This window comes from Haliotis rufescens, unplaced genomic scaffold, assembly GCF_023055435.1.
Source record: "Haliotis rufescens isolate VD_foot unplaced genomic scaffold, xgHalRufe1.0.p SCAF_16, whole genome shotgun sequence".
Taxonomy (NCBI): Eukaryota; Metazoa; Mollusca; class Gastropoda; order Lepetellida; family Haliotidae; genus Haliotis; species Haliotis rufescens.
Genome location: NW_025963846.1, coordinates 20,939,366 through 20,954,534, shown reverse-complemented (window position 1 = coordinate 20,954,534; position 15,169 = coordinate 20,939,366). Strand labels below are relative to the sequence as shown.

Genomic DNA, 15,169 nt, shown 5'->3' with positions numbered 1-15,169 from the left:
ATATTTACACATACATATACTGCCTGATTGCACGAAAGACCTTGAGCTTGAGATATGGGGCGAAACTATGTTACTAGTCTCTCATTACGTTAACAAGTGGCAACACTTGTTCATACCCCCTTCACTATTACATGTAACTACTTTGTTTAATCTATATTCATGTATCTACAATCACAGGAGTCCGTATCTAAAAATAGACGCCCTTATGCATATTCATGACCATCTCCACACGCGAGCCCGAAGGGCGAGATGGTCATGAATATGCATGAGGGCGTCTATTTTTAGATACGGACTCCTGTGCTACAATGTATCTTATATAATGTATCTTCAGTAGTGGAGGAAATAAAGACAATCCATATGTATAAAGGTGCATGTGAACGGGGTTAGAAATATCCAATATCCAAGACATTACAGTAAGTTCTTCACCAGCTTTCTCTTCACATAGGTTGAACAGATGAGACATGATAACACACACTGAGACCATATATATTGTATATTTTATGCGTTTCTCATCAAGTAGTAGCTTTAGTAGTAGTGGTAGTGGCAGTGGGTGGCGGTTGTGGTGATGGTGGTTTAGTAGTAGTGAGTGAGTGAGTTAAACTTAAACGTCGCATCGGCATCTTTTCAGCCATATAGCGACGGTTTAGTAGTAGTAGTAGTAGTAGTAGTAGTAGTAGTAGAAGTAGAATTTAGGGCAGAGTTATTTCCCTTCTTCATATACACTAACGATAGGATGCAGCACAGATTTTCTAACGAAACGGAACTTGTCAAAAAAATAATTTATAAAGGAGAATTGGTGTGTAACCAAAAAAAAATTATTGATTTTCTAAATATAAAAAAAAAAAAAAAAACTTAATCAGTCACACTCACACACAGACGAACACATTCACACCTAGAATTCGGCCCGTGAAGATCCAGGGTGGAACAGGTCTTCAGCAACCCATGCTTGCCGTACAAGGCGACTATGCTTGTCGTAAGAGGCGACTTATAACGGGATCGGGTGGTCAGGCTCGCTGACTTGGTTGGTGCATGTCATCGAGCCCATGCAATTGCGTGGATCGATGCTCATGATGTCAATCACTGGATCGGCTGGTACAGACCGTCGTCATATAGCTGGAATATTGCTGAGTGCGGCATTAAACAACAAACAAACAAACCCAGAGTTCCTATATCAGTAGCATGACGTCATTCACTGTGACAAGTGATTTGTAATATACAAAAGTCAGTGGGGCGGTCGGGTAGCCTAGCGGTTAAAGCGTTCGCTCATCACGCCGAAGACCTGGGTTCGATTCCCGACATGGGTACAATGTGTGAAGCCCATTTCTGGTGTCCCCCGCCGTGATATTGCTGGAATATTGCTAAAAGCGGCGTAACACCATACTCACTCATTCACTACAAAAGTCAGTAATAGGTGACCAGTACACAAAGTCAATCAGCAAACAAACAGTGATACATTGCCCACTTGGTATAAATGTGGAAAGAGAATTATTACCGACATCGACTGTTCTTTCAATGTATTATCTTTCAGTCAATTCCCTTTTTAAATAATATAAACTTGATTTCATCTTAATACATCTTCATTTATAATGTAAAACTTTGCCAAAAGTAAAAACCGACAATAAATATCATCCTGCAGTTTTTATATCATTACGACAGACAAAAAATATTAGTTCAAGAGAAAGACTTAAGTTGGAACCATGATGACAATTATCATTTATCCAAGATAAAAAATAATTCCAAACACATTCCACATATGTACCCCATAAGAGATTGTTCAGATTCTCTTAAGTTTCTTCAGAAAAATTCCAAAAGGGTTGTTAATTAATTTTCAGTTTATGTAACAACATAAAATTTAACGGACCAACGAGAAACACAAAATGTAAGATTGTCCTAGAGTCAAAAAACAAAATTACGATACACACAACTGATAACTCGAGATATTTCCATGGTTTCCAGGATTTCATCGACAAAACTGGACTTTCACACTCAGTTACCTCCCTTGCCTCGCCAAGACTTCGGATCAACGATGTTTCGCTGTAAGGTGAAAGGAAATAATCTACATTTTCGCAAATATTCGCTTAAATGTGTAATTGTTTTGGCTAATTTCTAACGAGCCAAAATATAGCGTAAATCAAATGTAAATTGCTCATCTCACAGACAACACAGGTTTGATGTAAAACATACATACACAGTTTGTCACATACATCAGTTTTAGCAGCTGCCGAGTTATTGACCACTCTTGTATTGGTTCGAGGAGTTTACATAAATCGGGGTTAATATAATGACGGAACAAAATTGCCTCTTTAAAAAAATGTAAAAACTGCACCCAGAGTGGTGCAAATAAGTATAAGTGAGTATGGTTTTACGCCGCTTTTAGCAATATTCCAGCAAAATCACGGCAGGGGTCACCAGAAATGGGCTTTACACATTGTACCCTTGTTGGGAATCGAACCCGGGTCTTCCATGTGATGAGTGAGCGCTTTACCTCCTTCGTCGGGCAGTAAATGGAAGACCTCGGGCTTCTTCAAATGATAATGCCCTGAAAAATAGCGTTACCGTTATAATATACTCACCTTCTATACATGTAAGTACGAAGTAGGAATCTTACCCCATCCTTGGTGTTAGTTATGGTAGCGTATTGGGGCCGCAGTCTAAAACAAAAGTATATCTACGTTTTCGTGTTGTTTGTTTGTTGTTTAACGCCGCACTCAGCAGTATTCCGGTTATATGACGGCGGTCTGTAAACAATCGAGTCTGGACCAGATAATCCAGTGATTAACATCATGAGCATCGATCCACGCAATTTGGATACGATGACATGCATCAACCAAGTCAGCGAGCCTGACCACCCGATCCCGTTAGTCGCCTCTTACGACAAGCATGGGTTGCTGAAGACCTATTCTAACCCGGATCTTCACGGGTCTCTATAATGAAGTGTAGAGTTTGGGTCCTTAAGTTTGCAGTGTTTCGGCGACTGTTTTCAGCCTCAAAACGTGTTTATAACTATTAGCTCAAATCCAATTTTCAAGTGTATGCTTTCTTTTACATGGCAGTTAATATATCACGTGTGGTATTGTAGCTCATATAGCATAATACTGTGTTACGTTAACGTTCAACGCAATATCTTAGAATGTGAAGGGGGCAGAGATGGTTCGATGGCCTATAAAACACCGCAAATTGTGAAGCATTGTTGCCTCCCTTAGCCGAGACAAGATCCGCTGATCACAGGATAGAGTCCTAGACGTGAGTATGATTCGTTGCTTCGTCATCAGTATGTATTGTGCCCGTGATCGCAGACGGCCTACTGCAAGCTTTCCCTCCTTTCATCTTCAAACGGTATATAATCAAAGAACTGATATTAATCAAGACTGGTATTCACACATAGCTGACCTCTTCTGGCCGAGATTGCAGTTGGAACACGTTACATATGTAGATTACGCAAAATAGTTAACGAAATGAGTTATGTTGATCGACAACACACGCGAAAAAATTGTGGAAATTGTGACATGAGAATAACGAGCTGATTCTTACGTTGTGCCGCGTCATGCATGTTCAAATCTCCACTGGGTCTAGGAACGCCGAATGCGTTTTTACTTTAATACTTCATAGAACAGGAGCGACTTGGGATTTTTGCGTGAGTGAGTTTTAATTTAACGTGACATCGGCAGTATATCAGCCATATTTGGATTTTTGTGAAATATTTACTGATTATTTTGTATTAGGTACAATGTAGCATATGCGCAGTTAATTGAATATACATCTCATATCTGTATTCAAATGGAATATAGTGACATGAAATGAAATAGGATTGGGATTTGGGTGAAATTGAAGTGATTTGAGAAAACGTCCAAAGTTGATAGGTAGCTATATATTATGGGAAGCATATGAATGAAACACCGGATTTATATAACGACATTATTTTCTAGCAGCAGGTTTAAATTGCATCCATATTACACGTATAACAAATCTCTACTTGAAGTAATACATTGATATCAATTAACTTATTTGCAAATGGTTTTGTATATTTTAAAAGTGTCGCAAAACATTAAACTGAGTTACGGCACAAACTGACTTCCGGTTTTCAAGGCATGGTATGAAAATATAACTCACGAAATTAGGTGTCTCTTACTTTGGACTGGTCGTTCTGTAATGATATTTGGGGTTGCTGAGCATATACTTTATTTTTTTAGTTGTTTCTCCCGTGACAGGTATCAGTACGTTTGCTTTTCATTCCTGTCAGTAAACAAAAATTGATCTTGAACTTGAAATATGACAATTCAAAGTGCCATGTACACCGGTCATTATTCTGTGTGTATATTGATGATCGTTATTTGTGGAAACAAATACAAACAATAACATAATCTCATGTTCTGTTTGTTTCCTAGACTTTCTACGACACCACTGTGCATCCCATCCAATTTGATTAACGCAAATATTGTAATCTATGTCTTATTTAAGCTGAAGGGGTCGTTGTCGGCACAGGTACTAGTCTACAGGTCTGTACCCCAGGTACGTTTCTGTATACAGAAATGTACCCTAACCAAAATCAGAATACAGAAGAGTACAAAGAATGAGTCATTTCTGCCTCTGTCACTTGAACGCTTTCATGTACGACACGTCTTAGATGCCAAACCAAGGTAAAAGTAAACATGGTAGAACGCATTAAATATGGATGGGAACTGTCATGCTGTTGTATGAGATGCATTCCGGTGTGGTATATAAAAACAAGCATACCCAGTGTTGTATGTACAGTACTCTACTATTCCACAGTGCGGAGCAGTATCCAGCATGCACTCGTAATCAGCTGACCCAGAACTACAACATGAACCGATTTCAGTTTTGGGTTGAGGAATATGAACTTGTCCGCCGTTTAGGGAACTGGGTACCTTTCTGTATTCTGATTTTGACAAGGGTACATACCTGGGGTACATATCTGCAGAACCCGTGCCGACAACAACCCCTTCAGCGTTATTTAATGAGTGTTATAAGTTACAATTTCTGTATTAATTTTCAGCACTGAATAAACAAAACAAGCCATGCCGTTTATGAAAGGAGCGGCGCCTGTCCGGCGCACACTGCAGTATCTTCAGCGTGGGCAGCTTGTGTTCAAAGACACAGTGCAGATCATGACAGTCAATTACAACACTGGACAGAAAGCAAGCAAAGGCGCTTAGTAAGCAGAGAGTGTTAGACCTTAAACACCCTCGTGTGTCCAGTTGTATTATCAAATCATTATACATACCCTAGACCAATCCACCATTTACGTTGATTTTGAGGCTGATCCAGCAGTAATAATATGTGTCCAGTCAAATTTTTCGATATTTTTGTTTGAAAGACTGTTGTTGGGTGTTGATGCTTATGTTTGTTTTCACAGTGACTTTGTCTTCTGGCATCTGGCCCAGATCCAGTACAAGAACCCATCTGTCCAAATAGTAACATTCAAGAATATGACACCATCTCCCTTCCTGCAGTTCTATCTCAGTAAGTGACATTTCCATGTGCCATAGCTCACCATTGCTGTATGTGTGTATGTATGTATATGTATTTGCTTATGTCAGAGAGCTTTTTACATTTGAGTGGCCAGGGACTTTTTTTATCTGCATTTGATCAATTGTTATTTTATCATGTGGAGAGATTTAATGTTGTATTTCTTTCTATTTATTTATGTCAACCGTGATATAACTGCAATATGGTTCAAAGCAGCGTTAAACCCAACTCACTCACTATGTTTATTTTTTCAAACAAGCATGGTAGAGCGGTTGTGGTCAGTAATCTTTTGCCCACAAAATAGAAAACTGTCGCCTTATATACATATACTTATCTGCATTAGTATCCAATTGCCACTGTCTAATAGCTGGAATATATCATTCGGTGTTAACCAACTAGCAAAGAAATTGTCTGCATATCACAACACTGTAAACACCTACTTTCATGTACTGGTGAAAAAAGTCCCTGTTTTCAAGGCCTAGATTTTCGAAACGATCATAGCCCTAAAATCATCATAAAGTTATTGTAAGGAAATCATAGGCTATCGTAGCCTATTTTGGAAACTATTATAGCCCTAAGATATCGTAAGATTGTCATAAATCTAAGATAGCCGTATACCAGCGATAGAAATTGGCACTAGTCCTGTAGTCCTTACCAAACTGCCCAATAGTTAACTTAAGGTATCATAAGGACTAGTAGAAATTTTTAAGGGTTTTGCTATATGTTATTATTATAGGGACTAGTGGACTAAACATGTTAGTTTCTACCCCTGTATACCTGTCGTAAGTTTATTTTATCTTCATCCAAGATGGCAGCATACTTTACCATAGATATTTTGCCAAACAATTAGTCTGCTTTACGTTCAAACATTGACATTTCATTTTATTAAACTGTGATTCAAATTGACACTTTGAAAACAAGAAGAACGCATTAATGATTTCACGTCAGAAATGTTTTTAATCGCGACCATTTGAATGGTGTATGGTACCAGGACGACATTGTTTGAGATCATGGTCTACCCTTTGTGCAAATGCAGGGACGTCACATCACGTTGCATTAGAATAATGCCCAACCACATGCTGCAGACTTTTTTACTGCAATGGCCGGGTGTTTTTTCAGACCTCTCCCTCATTGTACATTTGGGATGAGATGGACCAACACCTACAACCGGAACTGAACCAGCCGGAACCACAAGCTCAGTTGGACCAATCTTTGCTTGACATTTGGAAGATTATTATGCCTCAGAGTGAGACTGGCCAATCAGAGAGCAAACTACTGACCCAATGAGCCTGTATACTGTCAGTAAAACTCCAAGATGGTTGATACTGACCTGATATGAGACCGTCAGTAATGGCCATCTTGGATTTTCCAACACCCACCTCACATATTTCACATGGAAATTCTGGTACCGAAATTCGTTAGTTGACATTGTGATGTGCAAGGACATTAATCTGTTTCTAGATCACATTCGTGACTTTATTGATAAAGATTATAGTTAAAATTTTCAATAAAGTTTGGCCTCTAAAGTGTAAGATTTGAAGAGTAGTCTCCCTTTGACCCTTAACGTCAACGTCAACGTACGGTTGTAAGTGTCAAGTTTTCATTTTGACATGACGTGCGATATGGATACCAGAGAGTGTAAACTTTTCAACATAATAAATTCGTTATGGTGTCTTTAGTTGCCGTATATGGTGTCATATTAGGTTAGCAGAACAATATTTGGAGAGGCTGACACTTCACCCAATATTTTTCTGCTAACCTAATATGACAAATAATATTCCCCGGAGTGTTTTCAATCCTCCGGTGTCTTCAATGCGCCACCACTGCCCCGTCTGTATCAATGCAAAAGGTTGCAACACCCGATATTAATGTTGTTAATTCAGTTGTTGGGGGCACGGGTGGCCCAGTCGTCTAAGGCGCCGCGATTCGCTGTGCAGAGTTGCGTCCCTTGGGCACGCCAGAAACCTATGATTGTGGGTTCGAATCCCGGTTCGCCCCAATTATGTTTCTAGGTTTGTCAGCACCATACCCGTGCTCGTGGGTTTCACCGAAGTGGTAAACGTCTGAGACCTGCATCACTTCGGGCTTTCCTCCCACATTAAGCTGACACGCCGTGATATAACTGGAATAATGTTAAAAGCGACGTTAAACCCAACTCACTCACTCACTAATTCAGTTGTTACACCACCCCTCCTTTAGGCCGCTCTGTTACTGGGTATGGGTTTTGTCTATGGATTTGATCATAAAACATCGGACCAACTATTATGTAGTTGTTTTTTCAAAAACATAACATTTACACCACTTTATATGAAGCAAAATTACTTTATCCTATTAGTATATAAATGCTGGTATTAATTTCAAACTCATGAACTCTCTGAATAATTGATATCATTGGGAAAGCAGTTAAGTCGCCTCCATCACAAAAGAGCTCAATGTCATAGCTAAGATTTGTGTCACAAGTAAGATAACATTGCAAAAGGTTTAAGACAGCTTCAATAATAGCTCTTTTGTTGGTCGTAATTTTGTCATAAGTTGCTAAGAATTGTCTTAGCTAGGACAGCTTCATGAATAGGCCCCCTCTTACACAGGACAGCATCTTGTTTCTATTTCTGTCAGGTTTTTATATGGTTTTACACTGCACTGAATGGTACTTATTGTTTCAGATGGTGGAAAGAAAGTTTTGCTGGACATAGACACTCAAGATAAGGATGATATTCATGATCACGTCAAAAACATTCTCTGCAAATCATCGTAAGAGTAGCTCTTTATTTAGTTAAAACCCATCTGACTAAGTGTCAACTGAGCTTATTTTACAGACTGTTTGTCTATTTGCTACTGTAGACATCTTTTCAGAAGAAAATAATGTCATTTAGCAATATGTATCAAAATGGTGTTATTGGCCCACCTGATAATCTACTTTAACTTATAATCTTGATTTGATTCCATGCATATCAAAGTATCCTACATACATCATGCATTCACTTTCATCCACATGTACACATAGGCAGACACTAATCCATTCATACACACACCCACATTCAACTTTACATAGTCACATTACGTTACAATCATAATATATTTTTACATTCTGTGACTCTGTAATAATTAACACCCTTCACTTTATGATACGCGACAACCACAACGATAACATGTGGCCTTGTTGCCAAACAAATTCTTCTGGTTGTTATCGTCTGTTTTGTTTCTCAAGTGACGTCATATATATTACATCATTTCAAAAACACTCACTTCGGCATCTTGTAACTGCTGCAGTACAAGATTACACTTACATAACAGTCCAGCAGGGGTAGACTTGGGAGAAGTTCAGGCCGGAGCTGCAAGATCTACTTGTCGCTGGAAGCCCTCCTCCCAAGTACCTTCTTATTCAACTCGGCTCAAACGACTTGGGGGGGTGCATGGGTGGCCCAGTCGTCTAAGGCGCCACGATTCACTGTGCATAGTTGCGTCCCTTGGGCATGCCAGAAACCTATGATTCAGGGTTCGGATCCCGGTTCGCCCCGATTATGTGTCTAGGTTTGTCAGCACCATACCTGTGCTCGTGGGTTTCACCGAAGTGGTAAAGATCTGGTGGTATTTCTTTCTCAGTTTGATTTGGGTAAGGTGTGGATGGCGTAGCACCTTTGGTGCTCGGTGGCAAGGTTTAGACAGGCACTGGACTGATAAGGTTTGCTCGGTTGCCTGCTCGAACAGTGGGAGCCCATTCCAGCCCTCATCCTTCCATGGGTGGACACAAATGCATATAGCTCATCTGCTGTACAGTAGAGAGCACATGGTTTTCGATGCTGCTGCTGGGAGTTATCTCCCTTTGCTCGGTCAAGCATCCGTCTCCGTCTTCCACACCTGGCCTTTTTATATCCAAGCATTCTCTTCTGTTATTATTCTGTTCAATAGTACATAACAGGTCGGCCAATAATGCACCAATAAAGCTGAAACTTGACATGCTTGTCCCCTATTGTGATGTCATCCCCTTTGGTAATATCGCAAAAACATATTGGAGTTTAATTCATGTGTCTAATGTCTGTCCCTCTTATTTCAGGGACACACTGAGGGCTGAAGCTCTTGCTAAGGCAAAGACGTCTAACCCGGCCAACTTCGGCATGAGCTCCACTAGACAGTGTATTTGTGAGATCCCTGGACAGGTGCCCTGCCCCGGATGGGTACCATTGAAGAAAGAACTGAGAGGAAAATACAAGTTTCAGAAGAAAGATGTGGAAGAATCATAGCAACTATAGTTAATGTGTGTGTTTGTGTGTGCAAGATGATATCATGGACAGAAATGTACAGAGAATAGTTAGCCACAGAAGATGGATTAGTAGAATATAGGGGGGGAGGCGTGGCCTGGTGGTTAAAGCGTCACACGTAGGCCTGGGTTTGTTCCTCACATGGGTCCAATGTGTGCAGACCTTTTCTGGAATATTGCTGCATAAATTCCTGCTTGTTCTCAATAGGAGTGAGTGAGTATGGTCTTACGTTGCTTATAGCAATATTACAGTAATATGACGCCAGAAATGGGGTTCACACATTCTACCCATGTTGGGAATTGCAACCCGGGTCTTCAGCATGACGAGCGAACATATGGCAATTTCAGTTTGTGCTGAAACCTTTGAGGTGAGTAGCTCAAACACTAAATGAGTGTCAGAAACCTATAATCATTGGCTCGAATCCTTATTTGGGTGGTCGGGTAGCCCAGACGCTCATCACACCGAAGACCTGGGTTCGATTCCCGACATGGGTACAATGTTTGAAGCCCATTTCTGGTGTCCCCGGCGTGATATTGCTGGAATATTGCTAATAGCGGCGTAAAACCGTACTCACTCACTCACTTATACTTATTTGCTCTACTCTGGATTTTCCTGCCACATCTAGCTGATACGCTGTGATATAACTGAAATACTGTTCAAAGCAGCTTTAAGCTCCACTCACTCACTCACTCTCTCTAAATTGTTTATATGTGGGATTTTGAACGTAAACTGCAATCTAATGCAGCAGATTGTGTACCAAAACATGATTAATATTGAAGTTCAACAAATAAAGTTGTAACAATGAGACTTGGTGGTTGACATCTTCGAGTGCTAGTCCTTATGTAAGGTGTGCTGATGTTAAAGTGACAGATATGTGAAGGAAGTGTTTTATGATACACAGCTAATACTTTGTAGTGTAATAAACTTATATCATTTACATACTTACATGTTTTTGTTTTTTTACAAAATATTAATTGTAAGAGGAACTGATTTGACACATCTGTTTGTGTGAAACAAGTTGAAAAGGAAATGGGATATTATTTAGCTCACCTTGATAAGGTGAAAGCATCTTTGTCAATATTGCCGACTGCATAGTAAAACAAATCACCCTCTATATTTAACATGGCCTCACCCCAAAACACCTTCAAATGTAGAATATTTATAAAAGTTCTTACTCTCTGAAACAATTGGAACTATGGTGTAGAATTGTGAATATGTTTGCGGCAAAAATTATACCAGGGTTAAATTTTCTCAAAATGTCTTGAATCTTGATACAATCACTGATTTTCTAATATTGTTAAGACAAGCTTGACATTGGCCTGCTTCGTGGGGTGTAGAGTAAAGAACAAGATAGTCGTGGTTGTTCTGTTGTATATGCCTCTCCTGTCCTGAGTATCTGAAGATAAAATTCAGCCTATTGTCCAGTGTTGCCAGCTACCAAGACATGACCATATTTCTGCAACAAAATAAGAAAAGGTAGAATGTTATGTTCACATGTTAAAACAGACTTTTTCAACAAGCATGGATTGCTGAAGACCTAACCACCCGGATTTTCAAGGGTATGCCATGTTCCTTGGTTTGCCTGGAAATTTGGAAAGTACATAATTTGTTTGTTCGTTTGTTGTTTAACGCCACACTCAGCAATATTCCAGCTATATAACAGCGGTCTGTAAATACTCGAGTCTGGACTGGACAGTCCAGTGATTGATATCATGAGCATCGATTCATGCAATTGGGAACTGATAACATGCATCAACCAAATCAGCGAGCCTGACCTCCCGATCCCGATCCGATCCCGTAAGTTGCCTCTTACAACAAGCATAGTCCCCTTATACAGCAAGCATCTGGTCCACACTCGATTATTTACAGACCGCCGTCATATAGCTGGAATATGGCTGAGTGTTGCCTTTTTGCTATCGACTAATCTCTATGGGGTCAGAGATTACACTAAGAGGGTAAGGGATTATACTGGCATCATACAACTCTGATACTATATCTGGTACAGTCAAAATCGATATCTTCCGTCTTTCTCGTCAGCTGACTTGAGATCATTGCTTGCATGGTTCTTATCAGTAGCTAGTGAGTGAGTGAGTATGGTTTTACGCCGCTATTAGCAATATTCCAGCAATATCACGGCGGGGGACACCAGAAATGGGCTTCACACATTGTACCCATGTCGGGAATCGAACCCGGGTTTTCGGCGTGACGAGCGAACGCTTTAACCACTAGGCTACCCGACCGCCCCTTTATCAGTAGCTAACAAATAGGAAACATCACAAAATGTGTCATCTGGTTCTGGTGGCAAGATTTTGCCCGATTGATATTGAACTGCGAAAGTGAAGTAACTTATCGTTTTTGATTGGGGAGGAATTGTAATATTTGACAGCGAGAGAACAGGAATTTGTTCTTGCTCTGTGGTCACTGTTTTTTTACCAGCAACAGATGGTAACAAGAAAGAAGTGAGCAAAGCTCACATACCCCGTTATCCCCGCTGGTCAACAACAAATAGTAAATAGTTTGTTAATTAATGAAATATACCTGTTGCTTTAAGTCAGAGGAACTACCCTTTCCTTTGTAACCCCATGAGCTATACAAAACCAGTCATCAAAATTTCTAAATTCCATCATGTTTCCATGAAAACAGCAAAAGAGAAAACTTTCAGAATCTTAAAAAAGATAAAAAACAATCATAGTGGTTAATGTAGCAAGTTTGCTGAAGCTGGGATACATGATATTGTAAACATGGATGGTACAAAAACTCTACCAAATATTTCACCATGATTCCATGGAAACGGCAAAAAAAAAAAAAAAATCAGAATCTTCAAACTAGCAAAAGGCACGAGTACTCATTGTGGTAAATGGGTGTAGCACGTTTGGTGAAGCTAGGGTGCATGGTTAAAAAGATATGTGCCTTCAAAACACCCATCCTAAAAGTTTAAGTTTCTAATGTTTCCGTGGAAACAGCAAAAATTAAAAAAATCCGAATCTTTAAACTAGCAAAAGGCACATGTACTCATTGTGGTTAATGTGTGTAGAAAGTTTGGTGAAACTAGGGTGCATAGTTTAAAAGTTATGGGCCGTACAAAAAGCTCGGACGGAAGGACGGACAGACGGAACGCTATATACCCCCGATTTACTTCGTAAACGGGGGTATAATAAAACACCATTTACCCAGATAGGAACAACTGTTGAACCATTTTGAACAGTCAAAATATATGAATGATAATTCATGACAGCGTTTTTGCTGTATCAGGAAACCTAAGCCTAAAAGGGGCGGTCGGGTAGCCTAGTGGTCAAAGCGTTCGCTCGTCACGCCGAAGACCCGGGTTCGATTCCCGACATGGGTACAATATGTGAAGCCAATTTCTGGTGTCCCCCGCCGTGATATTGCTGGAATATTGCTAAAAGCGGCGTAAAACCATATTCACTCACTCACTCACTCACTAAGCCTAAAATCTGTGACGCTAAATCGGCAACAATTTGGAAACGTTGTTCTATTTAAATGTCCCCCATAATGGGTGGTAAAACGTCTGACTTTTGAATAATGATGTCTTCCCACAGACCTGAGTCATTGAAAACTTCAAGACTTAGAAATCTATTGGCACCTCCTGAATCCACAATTGTAGAAACTAACTGTTCTCCCAAAATAACATGAATCCTATGCCTCTTGTCATTTTTTTAAGCGACTTGCCAGTCAGAAGATTTAGTCTGCTTTGAACATGGAGAATTTGAAACTAGTTGTTCACGTGACTTCAAATACGTATGGTCAAAAGTTTGCTAGCACATTGGAAAAGTTGCCTGCTCGATCGTGACTATACTTGATACCTGCTGGGAGGGGGACCTGAGTGACACCTAGCTCTACATGCTCCTTTGAAATGTCAAATTTTTAGACAAAATTGAGACTAAGTATTGCATGCGGGACACCTATCAGAGTAAAAGGAAAACATACTTACCACCAATGGTGAGGTTAGCCCGTTGAGAAGTTGGTTGCCGTTGTCAGTGATACTGTTGGTCCGGCTGGTGCTTAAACTCTTGTCCTATCTGCTCTCACGGCCGAGTTGGGTAGGGAGCATATGGTCAGAGGGATTGGGGATACTGATTCTGACTCTGGTGAAAGGTATTGATCTCGGACGATGAAAAGGCAAGTGTTGTCAAGTGAGTGAGTGAGTGAGTTGGGTTTAACGCCGCTTTTAACAGTATTCCAGTTATATCGCGGCGTGTCAGCTTAATGTGGGAGGAAAGCCCGAAGTGATGCAGGTCTCAGACGAGTGTCGTCAAGAGGGAGCCAACTGTTCGCTCAGAGTATCGATTGTCATCCGTATCGATTGACTTTCGTAATCTCTGTAAGAGCGGAGGTGATGAGGGCGGGGGAGGGGATGAGGGGCGGAGGAAGGTGTCGTCGGTAGAAGGGAAGTCCCACACATGGACATTACTCACGGAACGACAATAGGAAAAACAAAGAATGGGATCGTCTTAAACATTTTGTTCAATTAAAAACCCGCATTCTCCACCAGGTCATAACTGTTTTCGGGTGTCAAGTGGGACGCTACTTCAGTTGCCTACGCGCACTGTCGTTCCTTGTCGGCATTACAGTTCGCCTTGTCCACCTTGGCCCATCTCAGTCACGGAGTGATTGGTTTAACGACGCTTACCCCGCATTGTCTCCATCAGTATGTATACTCGCATTATAAAGAAACAAGCAACACAAGCTTTATTCTCACACTAGTTTTACTTACTCTCAGTCCCTCTATCAATACACGATCAGACCGGCCAGGCTCGTCACTAAATGGTGAGAACTTAGAACGATCGGATTTCGATCGCAGACCGCGCTCTAGTCTCTAGTCTCCGAATGTTCAGTTCAGTTCAAACTAGGAGATTTTACGTGCGCTTTCCGACTAAAAGCGTATTTCGCACACGGGAGAAAAAAGCGTAATGAATAAATAAAGAAGTGCGACCCAAAAAAATGTAACTTTTACAGAGCTAATCTAATAAAGCTGCGGGGGGTGGGGGTTTGGTTGGGTGGGAGTTGGTGGTAAAAAAGTACTCAATAATATGGAAAAGTTGGGCGTGGGTTGGAGGGGAGGGGTTTAAGCGTGGGAAGGCACGGCGTCGACAGGCGAGCGTGTGGCTGGAAGACTAGTGTCGGTGTCCTTGAAGGAGTCTCTTTGTCAGCTTCTCTTCCTGGGGGTTGGGATTCTGGTAGAGACTCTTTGCAAGGAGGGCGGTGGTGTTGGCGATGAAGTGTTCAGAGCATGAGTCGCCATTACTTTGGAAGAAGCAGAGACCATATACTGGTATATGGTCTCTGGAAGAAGTTATACAGATCTGTAAAATTTGTAATGTCGTATTCGTACTCTTGATTTGACTTCCTGTGTACCATGACCAGAGGAACTCCTTGCTTGGCATGGAGCCGCTCCCTGGGGG

At 40.7% G+C, this 15,169-nt stretch overlaps 1 protein-coding gene across 3 annotated transcripts; it reads left to right on the top strand.

Moving 5' to 3' along the window:
- Positions 1–4,043: 4,043 nt before the first annotated feature.
- On the top strand, positions 4,044–10,687 carry LOC124122140 (28S ribosomal protein S25, mitochondrial-like). 3 transcript variants are annotated; one of them, XM_046485261.2, is made up of 5 exons: positions 4,044–4,091; positions 5,015–5,173; positions 5,375–5,481; positions 8,151–8,238; positions 9,542–10,687. In XM_046485261.2, exons 2-5 carry the CDS (start codon positions 5,037–5,039, stop codon positions 9,726–9,728), a joined length of 519 nt encoding a protein of 172 aa, XP_046341217.1. In that variant the 5' UTR covers positions 4,044–4,091; positions 5,015–5,036; the 3' UTR covers positions 9,729–10,687. The 3 variants fall into 3 exon arrangements, with proteins under 3 accessions (XP_046341217.1, XP_046341227.1, XP_048252935.1); XM_046485271.2 differs by having other exon boundaries at positions 4,078–4,214; XM_048396978.1 differs by having other exon boundaries at positions 4,089–4,208.
- Positions 10,688–15,169: the final 4,482 nt, after the last annotated feature.